The sequence below is a fragment of the Scleropages formosus genome, chromosome 23 (assembly GCF_900964775.1).
Source record: "Scleropages formosus chromosome 23, fSclFor1.1, whole genome shotgun sequence".
Taxonomy (NCBI): Eukaryota; Metazoa; Chordata; class Actinopteri; order Osteoglossiformes; family Osteoglossidae; genus Scleropages; species Scleropages formosus.
Window position 1 is genome coordinate 13,398,921 of NC_041828.1, and position 24,023 is coordinate 13,422,943.

Genomic DNA, 24,023 nt, shown 5'->3' on the forward strand with positions numbered 1-24,023 from the left:
CAGCGGCCCGTGTCCCCCGCGCTTTCGGCTCAGCGTGCCCCCACCTCCGCTTTTCTCCAAAACAACTGAGGGCTTGTAGGAATGTGCTTTGGGAGCAGCTCGTCCCAAAATAGCGCGCCATCCTGAAGGTGCGCCGCGGATGGTTCCGCAGAAGAGAGCCCAACTGCCGGAATTACCGTCGGCTGATGTCCCTGTCAAGTGAAATGCCACTCAATCGCCGTTCTGCGACGAAGCCGGTCATCTGGGAACGCGGTCATTACTTCAACAGCCCGTGTATCGGCACACGTATCTGGCGTATAATTCCTGCCGAAATTACAGTAGCCATTTCGACAGCGGACCGTTTTACCCCGTTTGAGTCCGTTGCAGCAATTTTGTGACTCTTTTCGTCCTTAAGAAATCAGCAGAAATGGGTGGCAGCTGCTGTTTACTCTGAAGGGTCTTTGCTCTGAAAAGCAGGACGCTGCTAACGTATTTGTCTCAGAAATTGCTTCCAATGCAAGACGACAGGCCCCCTGCAGGACTCCGCTGCCACGGGCTGTTTTACATAATGCAAGGTAAGTTGTCTCACGCCTGGCAAATAGAGGTGCCAGTGTAGATACTAGTGAAGCTAAAAGTGAACAGCACCCTGCTCATAAGTAAGACCATTCTCATATTTTCTTTTGTTCCAATCTAGTACACTTCCCTCCAAAGCCACTTGTAGTGTTAAGGTTACAATTACTTACCCCTTTATGGAGCTGAGTAACTTCACTTAAGCAATTTATGGTAAGTACCTTGCTCAAGGATACTACATCCAGAGACGGGGATCAAACCTGTGACCTTTGTGTCTAAAGGGAGCAACTCTAACCACTACACTACCAGTTGTCTGGTACATAACAGTCCATGCTAAACGTACCCTACAAGTTGTCAGTATTTAGTATTTAAAGCCACGATGAAGGATGTTTTCAAGAGTTTATTGAAGGTTTTCGTTGAGAATTTGTAGAGTGGTAATCATTGCTCTGTATAGTGTGACATAGGGACAATTCATGCTCTTGGATGTCACATTGCATGTATTTAACTGATGCTTTTCTCCAAACACTGACCTTATAACATTAAGCTATCTGTTAGATTAGAAATTATCTTAATTTCTATCTCAGTCTTCTGCCACCTCAGAGCCGTCCAGAGACCAGTGATCACTGGGAGGATTACGACACAAGAACAAGCAACGTGTTTTGTTCCAAATCCTCAAGTTTATTGTGTGTTTACATAGATTATATACTATTTTGCAGAACAAAGAAATAAGTTTTCATTGGTTTAAAAAGTGAGTCAGGGTCTAGGGACAAAACCACAAAAGGTATGTTAAACAACAGAGCACTGTGATTGGTTATACATATAGAGAGGATATATGACACTTCAGTTGCATCCGTTGGCCCTTTTACCTTAAACAAAGAGAGAGAAGTTAAAACAAGAACTCCAACATGCACTCACATTCTTGACAGGTCTGACACAAACCAGAAGAACAGGGAGGACAGAGAGGTCAGAGAGGTCAAGGTAGAGACGAGACACGAGAGCCAGTTATTTCTCACACTATCTAAAACTGTTACATATTTACACAGCCGGGTGATTTTTTTTTAAGCAGTTTGGGGGTAATAACTTGTTCCGGGGTACTACGGCAGTAGGTGAGATTCAAAGCTGCAGCCTTTGGATCCAAAGGTAGTTGTTCCAACCACTATAGTACCAGCCTCCCCTATGATTATTGGGCCTATATTATTTGGGAAGCAGGTAGCGTAGGGGAGAGTCAGTCCCTTTCAATCAGGGGCCTCTTTTTCAATACTCGCTCTTGCTGTAGTAACTTTAACGAAGGTATCTGTCGTTTAAGTAAAGAATTTTTAGCTGTATAAATGTGTAAATAAATGTAAAGTAGTTTAGAATGCAACCCTAACATTGTAAGACGCTTTGAAGAAAAGTGTCAGCCGAACAAATTAATCATACGTTTAGAAGGTCTTGACCGGTCTTGACTCTTCGATTGTCCTATCTAGCGATCATCGCAGTCATCTGTAAGCAGATACACACACGTGCGCGAACGATGTGAAATTTCTGTATCCGTGACCCAACCATGTGCTTGCATTCATCTCCTTTCTACAACCCCCAAATAAATGGACTAAAAGCTGCAGTTTCTAATTGATCTTTACCATCCAAGTCAAGAATTTTCTCTCAATCAATGGCTTTTCCATGAAAGTGCGAACGCTCCCGCAACCGCCCCGCTGAGACAATGTGGGCTTTCTCGACCAACAAAGAGCCAGAACGTTCCTCTGCTAATGAGTGAGAGTGTAACGTGTGCGATTAATTTCCCAGCTCAAAGGCCTTCTCTCTGCTGTACAGAATTTTGGCTCCATTAATTATGGAGAGCGACAGATCTTTGAAGGGGGATGTGTTTACTTCATGAAAGGTTAAAAGCTGTACTATGATTTATACATGGGAGGAGTGCTAGTTCCGCGGGGTCGGGGCAGTTGATGGAGCTTTCGTTCGACTCTTGTAAGGCTAATGGCAGTTCCTCTCACTTCGAGATACCAGCAGTATTGATTCCCGACACTAATACGTGTTATCAGCCACTGCGGCGATGGGACAGCAAGTAGAAGGACGCCCCAGGAGAAACCCTGCTGTCAAACCCCTGAGAAGAGGTACTTAACTCTGAGGACTCCAAAAGCTTTGGTGAAGGTGTGTAGTTGTGCGAAGAGCGTAAAAATGTAAGCTTCAGGTGTGTGTCACATTTGATGAAAATCAATGTTAAAAGGTTGCACGGTGCTGTAAAGTAAATAACGTGGTAAATTTCCTTTCACTCGGTCCCGACCGGGTGCGACCTCACGGCCGGCGGCGGTCAGAAGGGCGTGTCATCACCGCAGGTCCTGTACAAGCCGATCGGTTCAGTCCGAAAGCAGATCCGCTGGAGGTGCCTGCTCCTCGTTCGTATTTGAGAGCTTGACTTTATGAATCACATCTGACTTAAATAACATGAAGGTGCACCTACTGTTTACCCTGGGAAAGTCACAGTAACCGGCCCTCTATCTTTGGGTATTATGTCCATCACTCTCTCACACAAGCTCAGATACACACACTCTTGCTGATACACATCTGCATATGCTGAGTCACAGACACATGGTCCCACACATATATACATATACACACCCCCTCAACTATACACACGCACACACACACACGCACCTGAGGTCTTCGTGCTTTTTTTTTTCTGCGCTCGCTGCGGCCGCCACTGAGCCCATTAGCATCCCTGCTCCTCCTCAGGTGATTGGGTCAATCAATAGCCACGCAGCCGTGCCGTCTTCATTAAGGGAGAGGCCCCGTCGCCAGGCAGCACGGCACCTTCCTACCCCCATCGCTCTCGGCGCAAAGACGCTCCACAGCAACGGGGACGGAAAACCTCACACAGAGACCCGAGCTCGCAGCAGCATGCACCGTCATCATTCGCAGCGCGGAAATATCACACTTCATCAACCCTATAAATTCATTATGATCATAAAACAGTCATGTTTAGGGGTATTTTAGGTCATCTGAGGTTTCATTAAGTTTTTAGTTGTTGGTAATTGCTGGGAACTTTTTTCCTTTTTTTTCCCCCTTTCTGAAAAGTAATTATCACTATTGTTTTATGTGCCATACAAGTATATCTCTTGCTTTTTAAGTGTTTGTTGTTTTTCAACAGTATTCCAATAGAGCAGAAATACAGGGACAGCAAATATTCAGAGAGGAGAAAGAAAAAGATAATATATGAAATATTTCTATTTCTCATACTGTACAGACCATGGGTACCATGAACCAGGTTACAGTTATTAATTTCTCAGCTATTTCAAGCTAAATCATAAAAAAACAAGCAATGTTTATAGAACATCAAGACCATCAAGTTGAAAAATACTTTTTACCTACAAAGGCAAAATAACACTGAGACTGATGTTAATTCAATGGGGATAAACCAGACAAGGTGGGCAACAGTGTATAAGGTGTCTTTGCCATGTCCTCAGAAAGACCACAGTAGCTTCCGTTTCACCATCTCCACTGAGAAAATTTTACTTCTGCAGCAAGTGATTCCAGGAAAATCTCCAGACCTCTATGACCCTGACTAAGACAAGTGGTTCATGAAAATAAATAGATGGATGGATGGAAAATTTTTTCTATTTCCATGCAAATAAAGTTTTGAATTGAGTCAACTTCTAAATTTTAACTAAATGGATTCAGAAAAATAAAATTATAGGTCTTTTTTGGATTAACGTGACACAGCCAGAAAGTGTCTCATGAAATACAAAGATTCGGTTTGCGCTCAATTTCAAATGGAAAAACCGCTGAACTTGGAGGGTGAAAAAATAATGACTGTTTACTTGGGGGGGAAAAGTTTTGTGAAGACTTTTGAAAACTGCTGGGAATTAAAAGGTACATTATTGTATCAGCTTGTTGTTTTCTTTTGTACAGTTTTGCTTGTTTTTATAATTTTTAACTGCACTCCTCTACACTCCCCCCTTCAATGCATATTATTGTGGGAAAAGAGGACTATAGCACAAGAATTTCACTCTGTCCGTTGAATGCATATGACAATGAAACCTGAAACTTGACAAAGTGTGTATTTAACTGCATTTAATGTGCCGCTGTACGTTTAATCGGTTTCTCGGCTCACGGGATGTCCGCTTCCCACATGAAGAGGGCCGTACGAATACGGACGCATGGAAATGTTGCCAAAAATACAGCACAGACTTGGTGCCATTTAGGAGGGCTGACGTCCCGCGTTCATGCTGCCCTCAAGACGTCGAAGTAAACATCCCCAGGCATTCAACATCAGTGAGAGCTTCCCCCAGGGCTTTCCAGCTGAACCAGTGGGGAGGCCACGACTTAAGCAATTAACTCATCACTTTGTTTCTCTAAGCTTCCTGCTTCCCATTCTGCAGCTGAGAATATTCCGGAGCTCCTGGCGTGGAGCACCATTGATCGCCAGCAGAAAGGTCAGCGCCTGGGCCCAGCGCTGAGGGCCCCCCTGCCGCTCTTTCGTCAGCACCCCTGCCGGTCGCAGCCCATCCACATCTTTACACCAGGTGGGGACTCGGCTGCCAAGTCAGGCTGTCAGGTGACTTCTCCTCGCAGAGATCAGAGGGTGTATCGACAGCGTGATGGAAGAGTACGCTCCCTGGCTGTAACCATCTCTTTTACATATAACATAAATATAAACATATATCATGATAAAACATCATGACTTCATCACTTGGCAGTTTTCAACCAAATTGCAACTTCACTCCTTGTCACTCTGCATTCATTCATTCTGCACTGTCAATGGTAAAAGTACCGCTGGCCCAGTGAAACTGGTCATTTCGCACTTTGCTACTGTATGCAGAAAGGTGATCAGGCACAGAGGCGTGTTTTTCAGAGCCATTTCTAAATTTTGTGGTCCTGAGTGCAAGAAGTAGAGGGCCGGGGGGCTAGGGGATGTTTTAGGTCCGCTCACCTGGAGTCAGCAGGCCATTTAAAACCAGAATACTGCCAAAAAACATCAACCTCGCTGGATCTTCAAACTAAAAATATCCATTTTAAAGGTAAAATAAACAAATTAGCCCAGGTCACTAAAAATGAAATAACACCAAGAGAATGCACCTATTTTTGTTTCAGTCACTAAACACAGAATCATGTATATGAAGTCCTCCCTCGGTCTCTTGCTGATTATTATGTTGGGTGAAGTCTGGAGGAACTTCTCTCTGTGGTCCTGGGTGGAGTCCTCAAGTACTCAGGAGATGGTCACATTCTGACAGCCCAATCAGTTAATCAGCAACTTAAAGCACAGTCAGCTTTTCAGACCCTCATGATCAGCAGCATCGTAGGTCAAGTTGACCTTTCCACAAGAACTCAGAATTGAACAGTTTTGCCAAAATAAAGTACGTCATTCTCTGGGAAATGACCAGTGCAATACCTCACATGAACATTATCATCAGTAGGCTGACTTGTGAACCTAATGACACAAGATATGAAGATGAAAGTCCTGGAATAATGGAATATTTCTGATGGTCATTTTGTGCTATTCCCATGCACGCACTCAGGAACTCACTGCTCCAGGCATTTGAGGGGAAGGTAAAGACAGACCAAAAGAAAACTTGTGCCACATGCATGTCAGACAAGAACAAAATGCAGCTTCTGGAAGTGTTTTTGGGCTCAGGTTGATGCCGGGAAGCTGAATGACTCTGTTTTGGCCAAGTCTGGAGACGTGAAGTTAGAAGAAATCACACCTGGATGAGCAGTGGGGAAGAGGGGTGGTGAGTGTTCAAGCTTTACTCCAACTGTTTGCTGACTTGGCTGCTTCCCTTCTGGGCTCAGCTTCACACACGTTATAACAGCTCTGTTTTCTCAGCACTAGGTGGGAAGCTCCACAGAGAGGAAAAACCTCAGAAGCACAAACAGAGGCCTCATACTTTCAATGAATTCAAAGCGGTTCACAGAACTGCTCACATTTTGGAAGACTTTGGAGAAGTTTAAAGGGAAAATAAAATAGGAGAAGCAATATAACGTCAGTGAAGGGAATTAGGCTGTAGAGTCTAGGCTGTGAAAAAAAGAAAAATTCAGCATTTTTAAACAGTATATCAAGCATGGGGAAAAAATTATTAAGTCAGGAGGAAATTACTCTCAACGACAGGCAAATGCAATGAAAGGTACATTAAAAAATATTACGCTAGATTAGACAGATAACATTGACAGGACAAAAATAGAATATAGGTAATGAATTAGATTGGAAAAAATTAAATCTGTTTTACAATAAGAGAAGGTAGATATTTATGGACATCCTGCAATGGACCGGTGCTCCGTTCACGATGTACCATACTTTACCTTACATCCTATCCTTTTTGAGATAGGCTATGGTCAATCACAACCCTGACATAAGTGAGTGAGTGAGAGAGAGATATTGATGACGGGAGAAAGAAGAGCACAGTTTTATTTTTAGAAATACTGTAACATGACTTACACAATGAGAAAGACTAATAACTATGATTATCAGAGCATGAACAGTAAGGCAAAAGGATATTCAAGAAAGTAATAAAATAATTGTATCAGTGCTTGCAGGACACTTATCAAAACCAAGAATATTCTGTAAATAACAATTAACTGCAGTGTAACTGAAAACACAGTATGTATGATCAAAACCATTTACTGACAATCAAGAAACACAATGTATTAGACTGAGGTCATAACTAATATTGGCAAGGACCCACAATCCACTAAAACAGTCTTCTCTATAAGAAAACAACAAGAATAACCTGAGAATTTGAGAATACCACAGAGGCTGAGACCCCTATAACTTATTCGTCTTTGTCTTCCTCAAAAAAAAAAAAAAAAAATCCCAGTGAAAATGTAAAATACAGAACTACAGTACAAACAATTTGGATAACCTCCATTGGTGTAGAACACGGCATGCATTTTGTAATGCTTGCTTGAAATTTATTTACCGTTTAACATTTATAATGCGACTGTTCCATCTTTCTGACATGAAAATAGCAGTAAGAGTGATGCTTTTTTCCCCTTAACTCCAGGGAAATTCCAAAAAGGCTAATGGTTAAATCAGCCAAATCAAAGGAAAAACTAAATAATGCAGGTTGACTAATTTCAGTGAGTTACTCCACATTTAGCAGAGCACTTAGACTGACTGTCATACAGGACTGCAGTATTGCTGCTATTACTGCCGCTATTTACTTTACTGCTACAAAATGGAACAACAGACCACGTGTTCATTACCAAGATCCCCACATATGCTGGGCAGTTTTATAGCTATGCTTAGTCCTCAAATTCTCAAAGATTCTCTGTAGTCTATCTTAGCGGAAAGAAATATATATAAAATACACTTTTAAAATTACTATTTTCAGCAGCCCCAATTCATTTTATGCTGCATCACTGCTCCGGTGTGTATTCGTCCCCACACAGCGCCTCTCTGGGATCCAGCCCAGAATAGGGGCAGATACAGCACTTGCACGACATCCACTGCGTTGTCTCATTGCTCAGGTTCACCAGATTTATATAACTTAAGGTATCTCATGCTCCAGTCCGCATTTTATGTACATTTTCTTCTTTTTCCTTTTGAACTCATGATTCCACAGACACTACAGATATTGGACCTTGTTACTTATGCTTCTGTTTAATTTCTAAATCCATGTCATAAAAAGACACTGTTCTAACATTGCAGGAACCAGTCGCTTGGATCTGGTCCAGAACACAAGTGACGTAAATGTGTCTTTCCAGGTGAATTCTAGGAACATGAGGAAGGCACTGGCCAGCTGCAGAGACCACCTCCCACATTATACTAACAGTAAGAACAAGACATGCTTTTGTGGAGAATTGCTCCCGTTCAAATTCAAGCAATCTGTCAAACGAATATTAACATATTCTAAAGCAAATAACTAACATTGGGAGGACTCCTTCTAGTGACTTGAGAGTCAGGCAAAGCAGTTTCTCCCCTCATGTCCGAGGTGCTCCGATGATGTACCTTCATAGACGAAGCAGCGCCATCCGCATCGGTCTTTTGCCCATCATCTCTAGATTTCCTTAGAGATCTGAGATTTGTCATCTCCTTTCATAACATGGCATCTTAAATACAATGTCCCAGCAAAGGGCAAAACTCTTTGCCTAAGCTTAAGTATTTGTAAGAAGACAACTGCAAGGGCTAATCCCTCCTGAAGAGAGGGACAGGCAAATGAGGGGGAGGAAGCAGCCCACACACAGAATAAAAGTCTAGTGCAAAAGGCATTATGAATGAGTAATTAAAAATGACTCCAGGGTGGTGCGGAGAGATTCTAGAGCAGGAAGACTTGGTATAAACTATTTTATTAATTTTGTTCTCACTGTAACTAACCAGATTTGTATATAAATTAAATACTGTATCTCCCACTGGATCAAGAGCAAAAAGAAATGGAGTCCAAACAGCAAGGTTCCAGGACATCACTCTGTCAAAGGATGTGTCACGCTGCAACACTGATAAAGATGACAACACATGGAAGGTAGCAGAGGTACAAAAATTTTTTTTAATCATATTAAAATTGAAAAAAGGTCCATCTTTAACACAAAGCACATCTGAAAATATACTTCATGTAAACAAGACTCAATTAGAAAGTTTATCCATAATATCTTACACTTAGCAATAATCTTTATTCCAAATAATTCTAAAAAATCTAGTTAAAAGTCATACTTGATACTCAATAAGGTCACTTGAACACCAGTGTTATAAATAATTAGTCCGCCTGCAGATGAATTCCAGCATGCTGATTTATATTATTCCAAACTTCAAATCTGTATACACCATACTTGGATGGGGTACTATGCACTTCTTACTAGAAAACAGTGACAAAGTATCTGAAAATGTGCAGCCTGCAAACACAGAACATGAACTGTACACCATTTCTATGTCCTCTCCACATGAAACAAATGGGTTTCTTTTTGCATCACACTGCAGCAGTACATTAGCAGACAGCATTGAAATTGCTTTTAGAGGTTGTGAGGTGCTGCGGGTTCTGCTTTCTACAAGTGAGCTCTCCCAGCAGAGATTAGCATAATTGTAAGGAACTACCCACTTCACCCTCTACACAATCTTATAACCATTTTTAAAAAAAAAAAAATCCATCTAAAATGCTGGAAGCCACAATGGGTGTGGCTTCTCCCTCATTTCCTGTATGTGTGCTAATGCACAGGGAGCACAGTGAGGTTTTGAGATGTCAGCCAAATAAAGTCTGAATATCTTAGCACCATAATAAATTATGGTTTAAAAATATTTATCAAATAATCAGAGTTGAGGAGTGCAGGATTAAGTTATCCTCAGACTTGGGGGAAAAAAGGCACTTAGTCTGTACAATATTTGTTTCAAGGAATCAAGAGAAAGGATCATCTTTAAAACTGATGGTCAAGTTGATCATTCTGTTAAATTTAGGAAAAAAAAACCCTTTTGCATGTTCTAGTGGACCTTGTTCTGGCTGGAGTACTCAAAGAACTGCAGAGACAGGACTCTGGGTAATATTGGACAGTTAATGGCTTTCCAGTTTCTTGCTGTCGCACCACCTTAACCGAATTTCTCTTCAGAGAATCAAATATAAAACAAGTTATTTTGCAGCAACTGAATACAACAGCTGATCAATTCTCTAACGGCACTTCAACATATTTTATATATATATATAGTTTTATATAAGCTGTGTCTGCATCACATTGTATATTCCCTTCACTGTTCAATCATCTTTTGTGTGTCTATCAGTCTGGTTGAAAGAGAAAACCTTCATTATCATAGCCCTAGCAGCCCAATTTCCCAAATTAATCACTCTTTTCTTATTATTCAGCAGAAGCTCAGTAGTAAAAGTCATGTAAGGACTATAAAAGAACAACCCTTCCCACTGAGTACTCTAGTAGTAGTAGTCTTTTGCAAAAGTTTAAACCTCTTGTCTTCCAAAGAAAGTAAGCCCCCCCACGATGTATGTATCATTAACAATCCAAGGACTTAACGTGAGCCTAAACAAAAAATATTGACATCACCGCCACCTAGGGGTTATTTTTAAAATCGGAGTTCTACCCTGACATGATAAACTAATGGTCTACTGTGGGTGGCTCACCATTCATTCCATCTCCAAAAATATCTCGCAGCAGGCTGTTTTCCAAAGACAGGTGAGTCTAAAAAAGAAGTAGACTTCAAAAGAACAAGCAAAGACAATGTCGTGCAAAAAAAGCAGCACAACAGTAGCTGTACTCCAAACTGCAGTAAAGAAAATGGGTAATAAGACATGAAATGTTGAGACTGTAATTAATGCCAACATCATTGTCCTTCATGCCCATCACAGTGCACTTCATAGAAAAATCAGTTCTTAAGACTGTAAACTTATGGTCACTTTGCTCCGATTACGTTATCCACAGAATCTTTCTCCTTATTTCAATAGACCTGCCAGGAGAAGTAGTGTCAGGGAACACAGGCCAAGGACACTGTCATCTGAGCTACCTTTCAGGATACCACTGGAGATCAGCAGCAGGATGTCCCAAGCTTAGCCTGTGTCCCATGCTCTCAACCCAACTGCTGGGCTATGTCCTCTCCATGAAGAACCACTTCTGATAGATAGAGTCAGAGCAGGGCCTGAGGACTGGAGCAGGCCCACCACTATTGGACTTCTGCACAGCCTCCACACACTTGTTTGTCACCACATGGTAGAGGGTGCCATCCTGGAGAAGAGAGGATGCAAACACACAACTTATACACTGGGGGGAAAAGGTGACAAAAATAACCGGGACACAAATGAATGCCGAAGCAGCATCAGGGCCAAAGGTCAGAGCCATTGGTTATAAATGGGGTGTGAATCAACCTTGACTTACTGACATACCTAGAGAATCATACAATAGCCCAAACACACATATACAAAAAGAAATGTAGAACGGTATTTCAATGTCTCACTGTTCTCATTTGCCTCTATATTGTATACTTTTAGTCATGCATAACACAACAATAGTGATGATAGAACAGATACGGTGCCAGAAGGCTTGCGAAGACAGCAGTGGCAGGCATACATGTACTATTAAACTCAGCAGCTTTATTTACATATATCCTTAGCAACCAACCCACCTAACAAACAGCACCACAAATTACTGTCAGTTATTTCCGATGTAAATGTGTAAATATGCACTGATTAAGGTAACTCAAAGAGCAAGAATAGTAGTTATGTGTTGCATATTAAGAAGCTGGGGTGTCCTGCTGTCATGTGTGATTAATTCCCCGAGTTTGCTCTCCTGCCTCAGGATGGGAGAAGTAGGCAGTTCAAACACACCGATCACTTCATAAACTCACTGAACACTTTGTCAAAGCAGCAGATGCATTTCTGGCCATCTAACAACACTGCAGGATTGCTGTCAATAATGTCAAACTTAAATCCCATTACTATAAAACAGAAAACATCCTGGGCAATGTGAACTCAGTGATATAATTGTGTTAAATATGAAAATTGTTAAGGTGATATATGACAGATCTTATTCCTAAACTATATACTTTATTTAAAATCTTGCCAAAAACAATGATATATAGTTAGGCTTTGGAATTCATTGATTTGCAGCACTATTAGAATATTTCTTAAATGTTATCTACTTTTTCAGCTTATCTGCATACACACTTAATTGCTGCACCCCCTGCTGGCAGACTCACCTCTTTCAGAACAAACTTGTGTTCTTCAGGCACAGGCTGTCTGGGCTTGCTGCACAGCTGCACCGTCAGGTAATCAGTCCCAGAGTCCACCGTGACGCAGCCTGATGGTTCTCGCGTGTTGTACCGAATCTCGTTCTGACTGGAGTACTCAAAGAACTGCAGAAAGAAGTAAATGGATGCATGTTCCTAGTAGTTCTTCCAATCACACAACCAACCACAAGACCAACACACACCAAGCAAAGGCAAACCGCAGCCCGATAACTTTCGAAGAGAATGACAAATCACTGAGGATAGTCAACGTGGCCGAGCAGACCCTGTTCACGAGGCCTGTTGAAATGTGGCGGAATGCTTTCATTTTCATTTATTTAGAGAGTTCTTCCTGCCATTAAATCTTTACGGGCAAATGACATCACAAATGCCCTAATGCAAGTCTCAGCCTCTGGACTGAGTGCTTTCTGAAGGCAAATGTGAAGCAGTCACCCACAGTTCGAAACAAAGGTGCATGCAGAACCTCTAAAAATAGTGGTTTAAACAAGATGTAAGTGCAGGCGAGTTCCTCGCTTCCTCTGTGAAAGCCACTGCTTCACATAATTTTCCAGTGACAGTCCAGCTTTATTCACCATGAAAGAACTGTTCACATATTACCTACTGGAGAGGTACACAGCAAATTAGTGACATGAGACACCTGCCTTTTGCTTTAATGGCAGATGAGCCATTCTGTTAAATCCCTCTTCTTTCACTTCTGCACCCATTAAGCTAGATGCTCAAATCCTAAAACTCAAGTTAATACTACCTTGTTGCTGAAGGTTGGCCTTAACACATCTTGCACAATTCTGCTACTAAACATGCTAAGAAGTGGACAACATGTGCAGTCTTCTCAGAAGATGGAAATTTCTAGGAGAGGAAATGCTGCAAGCCTCATCTCCATTTCAGACCTGAACTTCATTTGCTCACATCTTTAACTCCTCTCTTAACTGCATTATTTAAATGGCCTTCAAGACAGATTATATGACCAGCTCAGTGCTAACATGCTAGCTTGTGTTTTAAAACGACGGCCACATTGGGTATCAGGACAGGAACCGACCAAAATAAGACCTACTAGTCTTCACGAGACTAGTAGCAATCATATTACAATATGAATACAATTACATATATAGTAGGGTAGTCTTAGTGGAGCAATTCAAGATTAGTACTATAGCAGGAGTTGGGATGTGAATCAATTTTTTTTTTTTTTTTTTTTTTTAAAAAGACCACAGCTCTAACCACTACAGGAAATTCATCCCCTACTAGTCCTAAAGGAACAAACTGTACTGTTACCCGATGTATAGATATCACAGGACCAGAATGAGACATGCCCTACCTGGTTCTGACCCATGCCATGGCACGGATAAAGAATGACTCGATGACCCACCACTTTGTGTTCTTCAGGGGGGTTGTAATCAAAGCAGTGGTTTTGCATCCCTTTGTTCTTCAGCTGGAGACAGAGAAAAGGATGAGTGAGTGACTGAGGGAGTCAGTCAGTCTCTCTACAGGTCAATAGCACCCTAGCTCACCATGCCAAACATCCCTGGCTGGTCTTCTGGGACATTTAAGTCAGGGTAGACATTCTCCAGGTACCACTTGAAATCCTTGCAACCCAGCTGCTGCCTGAGCTTCCTCCTGGAGGTCACATCTCCGAAAGCCTCCTGAAATGTCACACACAAATGCAGGAGTGAGTACACTCTGATTTACTGAGGATGGGATCAGTTATAGAGTCACAGAGCAAATACCTGTAGATTTATGCCAATCAACACATTCTGTAGTAAACATGCTGCTAACATTGACTGAACTCTAATGGGCAGAGAAACAAGTGGTTTATAAACAATCTATTTAAATGACACAAGTCACCGATTTTCTCAGGACAAACTTTTTATATAAATACTTAATCTCTATCATTATAAATTAAACATACACTGGAATGCAAGATAACATCATGTACTGAACCACTCACTGAACAGATGTTTTCCACGCATTCTAAACAAAATGCCAGGGTATTATACATATAGTGTTTGATCATTTGGGTTTTCATAAGAAAAAAATCCATACTGTGGCTTTGATGCATACTCTAATTTCAATCAAGAGCTAAAGTTAAAATGTTTATATCCATGTTTTATACACAGACTAGCTCCATAGTACTTTGACAATCCCACTAATCACCTAATATTCATTGTTTTCGTGCCATGCTAATGTAATGCAACCATAGTAACGCTGCCTCATTCTAACGGCCAACAACAGCGCCACCTACCGCCACACCACAAAACACAAACATCAGATTCGTTGTTTTGCAGTAATAATGGCCTGCAGTTAAACAAAACCAATTTCACAGCATTACATAGAGTAGCAAACATGTTTTTCTCCCCACTTGTTTTCACAGGATGTTATACTGTGGTGGCCTTCTCATCAAAGCTCACACTTGATTTATCCTCTCTGCCTGTGACTCGAGTGCAGGCTTTGGAGAATGTTACCCATGAATAATGGCATGCTGAGGACAGTGCTTCTGCAAAACATCTGCTGGAAACAGCACCCTGCTGGCCAGGCTTCCACATTCTCTGTACAATGACAAATGGGGCCCAGACTCTGGGAACTTGTGTTTAATTAGGTAGTACTTGGATCATCTCAAAGTGGGAAACCCCGGCTGAGGACACGGTATGTTACGGGCCCAACGGAGGTTTGGCGAGTGATCTTCAGAGACTCAGGCACAATCTGAGATCCCATGAAAAGGGCAATGCCATTGTGGAGGCCAAGGGAACAACATGACCTGGTGTCCCTTTGGTAGATGAGATGGCTGTTCTCTTATTCATTGCTCTCAGAAATGTCTATAGCCAACGGGGCACCTATACAGGAGTAATTGGGCAAAAGACTCTCCTCCAATCCCAGCAACACCTCCAGCGCATAAAGTGAATAGGAACATATGACATACAACATGAAGGAGGTGTTTTCCTGAGTATACCCTTCCTATTTGTATGTGGTAATACAAAAAAAAAAAAAATGCGGTAAATGGCTATAACGAAATTAAAAGACAGCTAAAAGAGGGGAGGAAGAAAAAAAATTAATTTAATTACAACCTCATAAACCTGAACCCCAAACCAAGAACTGCCAGAATTTAAGAGTAGCACTGTGAACACCAAGAGGGCATATAAACACACAGTCTGTTGTACAATTCCGAGTACTCTAATGCTTACAAGTAAATTATTTATGAATGTGACTGGGAAGTGGTTTGCATGCTTTATTATCAAAAACACACAGTAATGCCTAATCTTGTTTAATTAAATTTAACAATGCAACAAATCTATTAATGTCTAAAATGAGTCTGCAAGGCACACAACATGCTCTTTCAACTTAAGATGAATTACAGCCATTGCTGTGGTGAATAAAAGATTCAAGGAGACTGAGATCCCCTGACAAGAAAGGACACATTTAATTCCTATCCGGATCCTGGCGCTTGCCAATGGTGCCACCCGGAGAGAGGTAACACTCTTGAAGCAGATTAGGTTCAGCCTGGCATGGATAAACAGGGCTCGCAGCCTTCTGTTGAAGGCATTAGCGCCACCCGATCCTTGTTTAGCAGGCTGCGTGCTTTAAATACAGTGCCTGACCGGAGGTCCCAGGTGGCCCATAAAGGCTACCCCTCTATCTTGAGGACGGTCACCATGTAATTTTACACTGCCAGTGTCACCTTGGAGCCTCAGCCTGCATCACAAGTGTCACCCAATCACAGGGCAGCCATCACACTCAGGTTACAGGCTGCTGTGTGCTGGGATGGCACTGCTGTTCAACAGGAATCCAGAAAAATGGTGGCTCTACTCATCCAGGCCACCCTCAGTGCAAACAGCCTCCAGATAAAGACAGACTGTCAGATTTGGAAGGATGTCAGTCGTGAATCAGAAAGGTGGTAGAAAATTTCACAAAAATTAGATTTCTCTCCATCCCATTCAGGAGGGAGCCAAGGTGACTCTTCAATAAAATCTGAAGAGTGATGAAATTTTTTAATGAGCCACCATAATGTCGAGAGATGAAAACACTAAATGTACTGGCAACACTGTGCAAGTCAACTGTGCACACAGACATCTTCCCCATACAGGTCCTCACAGTCAACAATTAAACACTGTTCCATGAGTTCCATCCTTCTCCCCAGCAACAATACAAGCCGCCCCAGATATTGTGAGAGGCCTACCAGACGAGCATGGGGGTTGCGGTGATAGTACAGCTCCTTATACCCATCCATCCAGACCTCAGCAGCACGCACACTGTTGGCAAGGGCCTTGCTGCGAGAGTAAGGGGCCTTCTTAGGAAACACATGTCCCACATGGGAGCAGGGGTGGATCTCCAGGCTGCCTCCACACTGCCAAATCTGATCAAGACAGAAAGTCACTTGGGCTTTAATTAGGACACATTATGTTTCCTCAATAGCGAGTAACAAAGCAACAACAGCCTAGAGTTTTGGCAGTTACAATTTAAAGTATCAGAGGGAACTTTAAAAAGGAAATGACAAAGTGATACCACCACAAGCGAATTTCAGACATGGATAAAAATGAACAAGCAACACAGATCTCACCAGTGAACTGCTACTTCTGCACAATGGAGGTCATTTGTGACCACATGACTGCATTTTCCTGAGTGTTGTTTTAATGGGTGTATCGCAGGGGAATACATGCCAAGTCAATATGTATAAGGTGTGAAGGAGCAAGCACAAACAGAACTACAACAGCATTATACAGTCACTGACTACTGTGGTACCATGCATGGGGAAATGACCTTAAGTTAAAAATGGCACTTGTACCACTAAACAGAACATATAATGGGTATTTACAAGCAAGTCTATCAAAAAATTGCCTTTTAAAAGTAATGAAGTGCTTTTTCACTGGTGTAATACAAGGTTGTTATTTTGGTACTGAAAAACTGAGAATGGACCTACAGAGATAAAAATTCGAGATGGTACAATACAGACCTACAAAGAGTAGAATGCAGATTTGAACCAAGAGTTTTTCCGCATTAATACAGAATAACACCTCAGTGCAAAAAGTACCAAATAGTTCACACCAACACAGCAGCCACTTGTCACATACAGTATATCTACCAGTTTAACCTCTCTCACCCTAATAAAAGTATAATGAAGGATCTCATCTCATGGTCAAAGAGCTCACCCTGAAGGAGAATTCCAGGTTCTCCCCTCCCCACACCTCCATTCCTGTATCGTATGTGCCTAGGTACTGGAAGTAGTTCTTACTGACAGCAAACAGGCCACCAGCCATTGTGGGAGACCTAAAGAAGATGAAAGCACACATCGTTTTCAGATTCCCATAGAAAATGAGTTTATGCCTGATGGATTTGGAACATATTAACTTGGACATAAGTTTTGTGATGGCCATCACATCTGAAGGATTCATGGATACTCTGCTTAATGTCATACAACATTCAAATTCAAGTATCTCCAGCACATCTTGGATCACTGCTTGCCAAAAGAGAGTAGGCAGTTAAGAAAACCACAGAAAAGCTTTTAAGATGTCTGCGTGACCATAGGGAGCGATTTAATTATTTAAGGTGGTGGCCTCTTTCTGCTTGAGACGCAAAACAGCAGAACGCTGTTGCAGCACACCAACTTTGTGGAGGGGCACACCTGATAACGTCGGTTTGGGACCGTCGCCTCTTCTGCTCGTACTCAGGAATCGGATGCCAGGTAAACACCAGCCGCCAATCAAAGCCACCAATCTGGGGTTCTCCAGAGTTGCCCAGATACTGGAAGGTGTTCCAGTCAATCACATCTATAACAGGGCATACCACAGCCGTCTCCTCCTCCTTTATCCTAGCCAAAGCACAGATCAGAGCACCAAAAGAATTTAAACATTAAGTTTCAGCCAGAGGAGAAAAAAAAAAAAAAAAAAAAAAAAAGACATTCTGAAGAAAATGCTAAAAAAACACAGGAATAATGAATCTTAGATCTAATTCATGGGCAGGTACCACAGAGGATAAAACCACTGCTCTGATGTAAAAGGTTACCAGTTACAGTTTAAGGGCTATGCAAGTTTACAAAAAAAGGCAAATAAAATAACAGTAAAATATTTTACACCGACTGTAAGTGCAGGAACAGTGTAGGTAGGTGAAGGCTGGTCCATGATAGGCCTGTAAACAGCCAGGCACTCTTACCTGTGGAGAAGGGGTTCTAGCCAGCCCTCATGGCACTCACAGTGGCAGTCCAGGAACGTGAGCACATGCCCTGTAGCGATGGAGGCCCCCAGGAGTCGTGCCCTCACCAAACCTTCCCTCTTCCTAGCACGGATGAGTCGCACTTTCTGCAGCTTGGAGATGTAATCCTCAAGAGGCTGTTTCAAGTGTTCTGTATAGCAGCAGAGAGTTTCAAAACATACGCTAAAGCATATAACAGATAACACTCTCATTGGTGATGTCAGTATCAATTCTTTGCAGATCACATGTGCAAGTTTATATTTTCTTTACATACTTTTTCCATTTACAAAGCAGTGTATGCTTTACTCTATTAATTTAGAGCAAATACCATGCTCAAGGATACTACAGCAAGAGGTGGACTTGAACCAGACACCTTCAGACTGCAATGCCACAACACTTTCAGGTCACTTTCTGCTACCCCAACTCTAATCCCGACTTTTCAAACATTAATAACACCCTTAAAAGACACCAGCTATTTATATTTAATTTGTACTGAATTTAGGGGAATTACCTGGGAGTGAACTAATAGCTAGAAAAGTAAGTTGGTCAAAAATGTGAAATCAGAAAACACAGCCCACCACAGTTGTAAATACAGAGAGCTGCATTCAGCATGTTCACCTCTGGGGGATGAAGAATATGCTGATTTCTACTCTCCCTTCCTGATTGCTTCACAAAAGTAATTGCATGGATAGTAAATCTCATTTAGCGTTTCAGGTGTAAATCAAGTGCTAATTAAAGCACAATTAAAACTGAAGCCTGTAGAATGAAAGTTGCTGACCGTTGTACAAAGAAAATATATGCTTACAGCTGTGCTACAGTGTAGTAAATCGAAGTAGTATTCTGCTTGAAAAAGTGAGTTAAGAATCACACACAGTTTCTGAACCGCTTGTCCCATACGGGGTCGCAGGGAACCGGAGCCTACCCGGCAACACAGGTCGTAAGGCCGGAGGGGGAGGGGACACACCCAGGACGGGACTCCAGTCCATCGCAAGGCACCCCAAGCGGGACTCGAACCCCAGACTCACTAGAGAGCAGGACCCGGTCCAACCCACTGCGCCACCACACCCCCCTGAGTTAAGAATCTCTAGCATAAAACATTGCACAGTAAGAACAAATATCAAACATGAATATCAGGAGAACAAGTAAGAGGATGCACTTTTGCCTTCAGAACAGCTTTGGGTTTTGTGCAAAATACATCTTCTGAAATGTGTGCACAGGTGTTTTGGTCTGTTTTTTCAGTACGAATGTCTTTTAAGAATGAAAGTACTGGAAATGTACTCTAAGCACTCCAGAACTTTGTGTAAAATTGGAAGGATTTTTCTTAAGGTCTGATGACTAGGTAAACCATGAAAGGGGACTAACTCCATCTTGGTATTGTGATAACTCATATTTTCACTTTGCAGTGTGCTTGGAGGTGTTCGTGTCATGGAATACAGCAGCATCTTGAAGAAGAAAGGCCTACAGTACTGATCACACCCAGACATTGAAAATAGCTTTGGAAGATTCATACAAAAGGTCTTCTGCAAACAAAGTCAGGTGTGCAAGAACTAAAGATCCAATATGCTAATGCAGAACTGACACTCAAAGAGGCGCAGGATGAAAATAAAATGAAGATTTTCCTATGCTGATGATGGCATAATGCCAAAACATTCCACTTATCCCTCCATGCTATGTAAAACAGCCCCCCCACCCCCCAAAAATAAAACAAAACTTGAGTACCTGTTCATGAATGTACCTTGTATTGTATTCTTTTTCCAGCGTGCAAGATATTCTCTGCTATTGTCTGATGCTTATGCAATCATGTAGAACAGCCATCACACCCCGTTACTCCCACAAGATGCTTGTCCATACAATCACACATCCACAACACTGTGGAACTGTTGGCAAGACTGACTGACTGCATCCCTCACCTTTCTAACAAACAACCCACTGGTTGGTAATTGTCAAGGTCACCATTTCTTGATTCTTTGCAGGTGCCCTGTTAAAGGGCTATCTGTGAGCTCAATTCACCATCTCATGATTCTTCTGAAACTAAAGTGATAATTTTATAAATTTTTATAGCTGGCAGCATATTAGCAATTGGTATTTAACTTAATGACACCAGTGTAGCTGCCACTTCAACTGTGACTTAGTTACTTCAACTTTGTAATTCCTATTAGAATGTTCAGCAGGTGTGGGCAGCCATTGGTACTTGGAACCCCAAGTTTTTTTTCCCCCTCTCCTCAGCTGCCAGCTACCTTATTGCATAACTTACTACAGCTGTTGCTTATGTTATCCCCCTTACCATGTTCATTTCTGTATCCAGCAACACATTCTATAACATTGCCACTTGAGAGACATCCACTATAAATTGAAGATTTGAATTACTTCTCCCCCAACACATCTTTTCATAAACCTACTCCTGCATCACGTTATGCAATCCCCCTAGGTGAAAGGCAAAGTATCAGAATAGACACTCAGCTGACCCCTGCATTCTTAATACTAGAAGCATCCTCTGTTACCTTGGTCACTGTAGTCATCAACCAGGATGATCTCACGCAGCAGCACATCTGGTGAGGTCTCCAGCACGCTGTGCACAGTACGCAGTAGCGTGGACCATGCTTCATTGTAGAAAGCAATCACCACCGATGTGGAGGGCAGGTTGCGGTAATCATACTTGAGATCTCTGCAACTGTAGAAAGAAAGAAGAAAAAACCTCAGTACTCTCCATACAGTATAACTTTTTCTACTATTCTATTTTGCATCTGGGGGGCACGGTGGTGCAGTGGGTTGGACTGGGTCCTGCTCTCTAATGGGTCTGGGGTTCAAGTCCCGCTTGGGGTGCCTTGCGATGGATTGGTGTGTCCTGTCCTGGGTGTGTCCCCTCTCCCTCCAGACTTACACCCTGTGTTGCTGGATTTGGCTCTGGCTCCCCGCAACCCCGTATGGGACAACCGCTTCAGACGAGGTGTGTGTGTGTATTTTGCATCTGTCCTGAACATCTTACTTAAAGCTTTAATAATCAAAGGTACTAGAAACTTTGTAACAGTATTCATGCCACTCATCTGCAACGTAGCAAGATGAAAATATCAATCTTTGTCATTTTAGGTTTTGAAAGCACTGCTAAAGGGGGAAGCGGTGGCGCAGTGGACTTGGCCAGGTCCTGTTCTCTGGCAGGTCTGGGGTTCATGTCCCGCTTGAGGTATCTTGTGACAGGCTGGCATCCCATCCTGGGTGTATACTCTCCCTCTCTGGCCTTATGTCCTGTGTTGCAGGGTTAGGCTCCAGCTTGCTGCAACCCTGCTTGGGACAAGTGGCTTCAGTCTGTGTGGGTGTGTTTGTTTACTTCTGCTAAGCAAAAACTTAAGTCTTATTTATGCACTTTTATCATTAGAAATTCACTTGAAGAGGGCATGAGGCAAGGGGGTGTGGGGTTGGCCTGTGCCTGCTCTCTAGTGGGTTTGGGGTTCGAGTGCCGCTTGGGGCGCCTTGTGGTGGACTGGCGTCCCGTCCTGGGTGTGTCCCCTCCCCCTCCAGCCTTGCACCCTGTGTTGCCAGTTTAGGCTTCAGTCTGTGTGTGTGCACGTGCGTCAGCCTATTTGGAAAAGAGCAACATTTAATTTTCCCAGGTTTATCAGCTCAATTCCCTGCTGGGGCACAGAACAAGTTAGACTACTGTTTTAAACTAAGGCTACCAAACAGCTTTTAAATGAGCAATATGTAATAAATATATTTGTATAGGCATATCTTCTCTCCCCAGGTACGTATACTATAGACACCTATACAGCGACATTAAATGCACAAGGTAAGCCTGACATTATGTCATGTTTCCCTCAAACTAAGTAACATTGCATACCAGCTCACCGGTAAACTGACATCAGTATGAGCTTGAGTGTTCTATGTCATGCATAAAGATTTGTGAGACAGACACACCCCCACACACACACACACACACACACACCCACCCCCATGAGGGAAATCACATCAGTATCAAACTTTCACGTTGTTGTTGGTGTTAATCATGTAGTAGTACTACTATGTTTACATTTATTCATTTGGCAGACACTTTCCAAAGTGAGACACCTGACTTTTTTTTAAAAAAAAAAAAAAAAAAAAAAAAAAAAAAAAAAAAAAAAAAAAAAGTACTTCGACAGATGGAGGTACAAGTAGTTATATAAAGCAATTGCTAGTAGTTATATTATGAGCGAACCTCATGTACTAACATACCCCCCATGTTGTGTACGTCACCCTGAGTACTCCCGCTCCTACACGTTACGGAAGATGACAAACTTTCCAACAGTGAAATATATACAATTTGCCACAATTTACACAAACTTTGTTTTGGAACCTTCCACATAAGGCAAAAGTTTGGAAATGAGTGACGAGAAGTGCACAACGAGTGAAATGATGGTCGTATCAGATTTTGACAGGAAACCATGACTGGGACCGCGCGCTCGCTCAGCGACGCCGACGGCCACGCGGACACACTTCCGCCTCCTTCGCATTCCACTTACAGCGGGTTCCAGCGTTCAGGCAGCCTGCGGTGGAGGGAGATCCTGTCGCTCAGATACGTGTTGATCTGGTGCTTTTTTATACTTTCCTCCTGCTTTCGCTGCTCCTCGTCGTTCAAGTCCAGTTTGACCGCTCTGCCCATCTCACCCAGAGCGTTTAAATCGAGCGGGGGCTTGTCATAAACCGGTCTTTTTAGTGCCTCGTCGTCCTTGTCGCGGTATTCGTGCGTAGAAATTCCCCGCTTGATGGGCGCCTCCACCTCCGAGTTCCTGGAAAATATCACATATCCGACCACGCAGACGCCAAAAATGAAGAGCATAAGCTTAGAGCGGCTCCTCCGACCAAAAAGCGCCATGCTGCTCCACTTTTGAGAAGTTCTCTAAAGTTGGTGCAGAGATCAGCGGTGCTTCACAAGACCCATCCTGCGTGTCCCGCCTCACAAACCCTCCATCCCGTCCTGTAACATCAACGTGTCGTTTAAAGAGCAAAAAACTGGTTACAAAACAGGTTTCGACTAAATTTAAACGGGCTGTCCACGCCTACGGAGAGGGTAGGAGCGGCCATCGAGTCGCGTTTCCTCCTCATTTCTCACAACTTCCACTGTCTCCTTCCCCTCCTCCCCACTCCTACTGCGTAAGCTTCACTCACACTTTTATCTCTACGACTCTCTTAGCCAATTTGCGAGATTAGCAGTGAGGTTTAAATAATCCAGGTCAAATCACGGACTGCACTGAGTTGATGCGCAGGGTGAAGTGCGCCCCGCCGTCGCCGCCATTACTGACGCGGCTCCCATGCCATAGTGAAACCGAAATGATCACGCACACGCGTTAAAACTGCTCGGCGGCTTGCTGCATAACAGCAATAAAGACCCTCAATAAGTCCTCCCCGCCGGGCGAGGTGTCTTCGGGAACGTTGAAAGAAGTAGGGAGGCTTGTTCACGTTCAATTTTGTCCATGTATTTTTTTTTTTTTTTTCTCCAGAATTTCTGACAGAAAACTCCAGATGGTGTAACAGTGTTTTATGAATTTGTTTTTATTAACTTTTTTTTTTCCTTATCAAAATGGAGAAGAAGGGGAAAAAAGCGCCGCCTGTAGAAACTACTATTCGTATTCCTTCATCTGAGGCGTTTGAGCGAGGTCCGTGCGCGCGG

At 42.6% G+C, this 24,023-nt stretch overlaps 1 protein-coding gene across 1 annotated transcript; it reads right to left on the reverse strand.

Moving 5' to 3' along the window:
• Positions 1-9,197: 9,197 nt before the first annotated feature.
• On the reverse strand, positions 9,198-24,023 carry galnt12 (UDP-N-acetyl-alpha-D-galactosamine:polypeptide N-acetylgalactosaminyltransferase 12). Its single transcript, XM_018731795.2, has 10 exons — positions 22,876-24,023; positions 20,884-21,053; positions 18,344-18,533; positions 17,817-18,002; positions 17,344-17,461; positions 16,374-16,550; positions 13,714-13,845; positions 13,521-13,634; positions 12,161-12,316; positions 9,198-11,190 (listed from the first exon to the last, which is right to left on the reverse strand). The coding sequence occupies exons 1-10, from the start codon at positions 23,226-23,228 to the stop codon at positions 11,053-11,055; spliced, it is 1,734 nt and encodes a 577-aa protein (XP_018587311.1). The 5' UTR covers positions 23,229-24,023; the 3' UTR covers positions 9,198-11,052.

Coding starts and splice junctions, on each gene's coding strand:
- galnt12 (XM_018731795.2), bottom strand. CDS start 23,228: ATGGCGCTTTTTGGTCGGAGGAGCCGCTCTAAGCTTATGCTCTTCATT. Junction 21,054..22,875: donor CCTGAACGCTGGAACCCGCT/GTAAGTGGAATG, acceptor TTCTTTCTACAG/TTGCAGAGATCTCAAGTATG. Junction 13,635..13,713: donor AGCCAGGGATGTTTGGCATG/GTGAGCTAGGGT, acceptor CTCTGTCTCCAG/CTGAAGAACAAAGGGATGCA.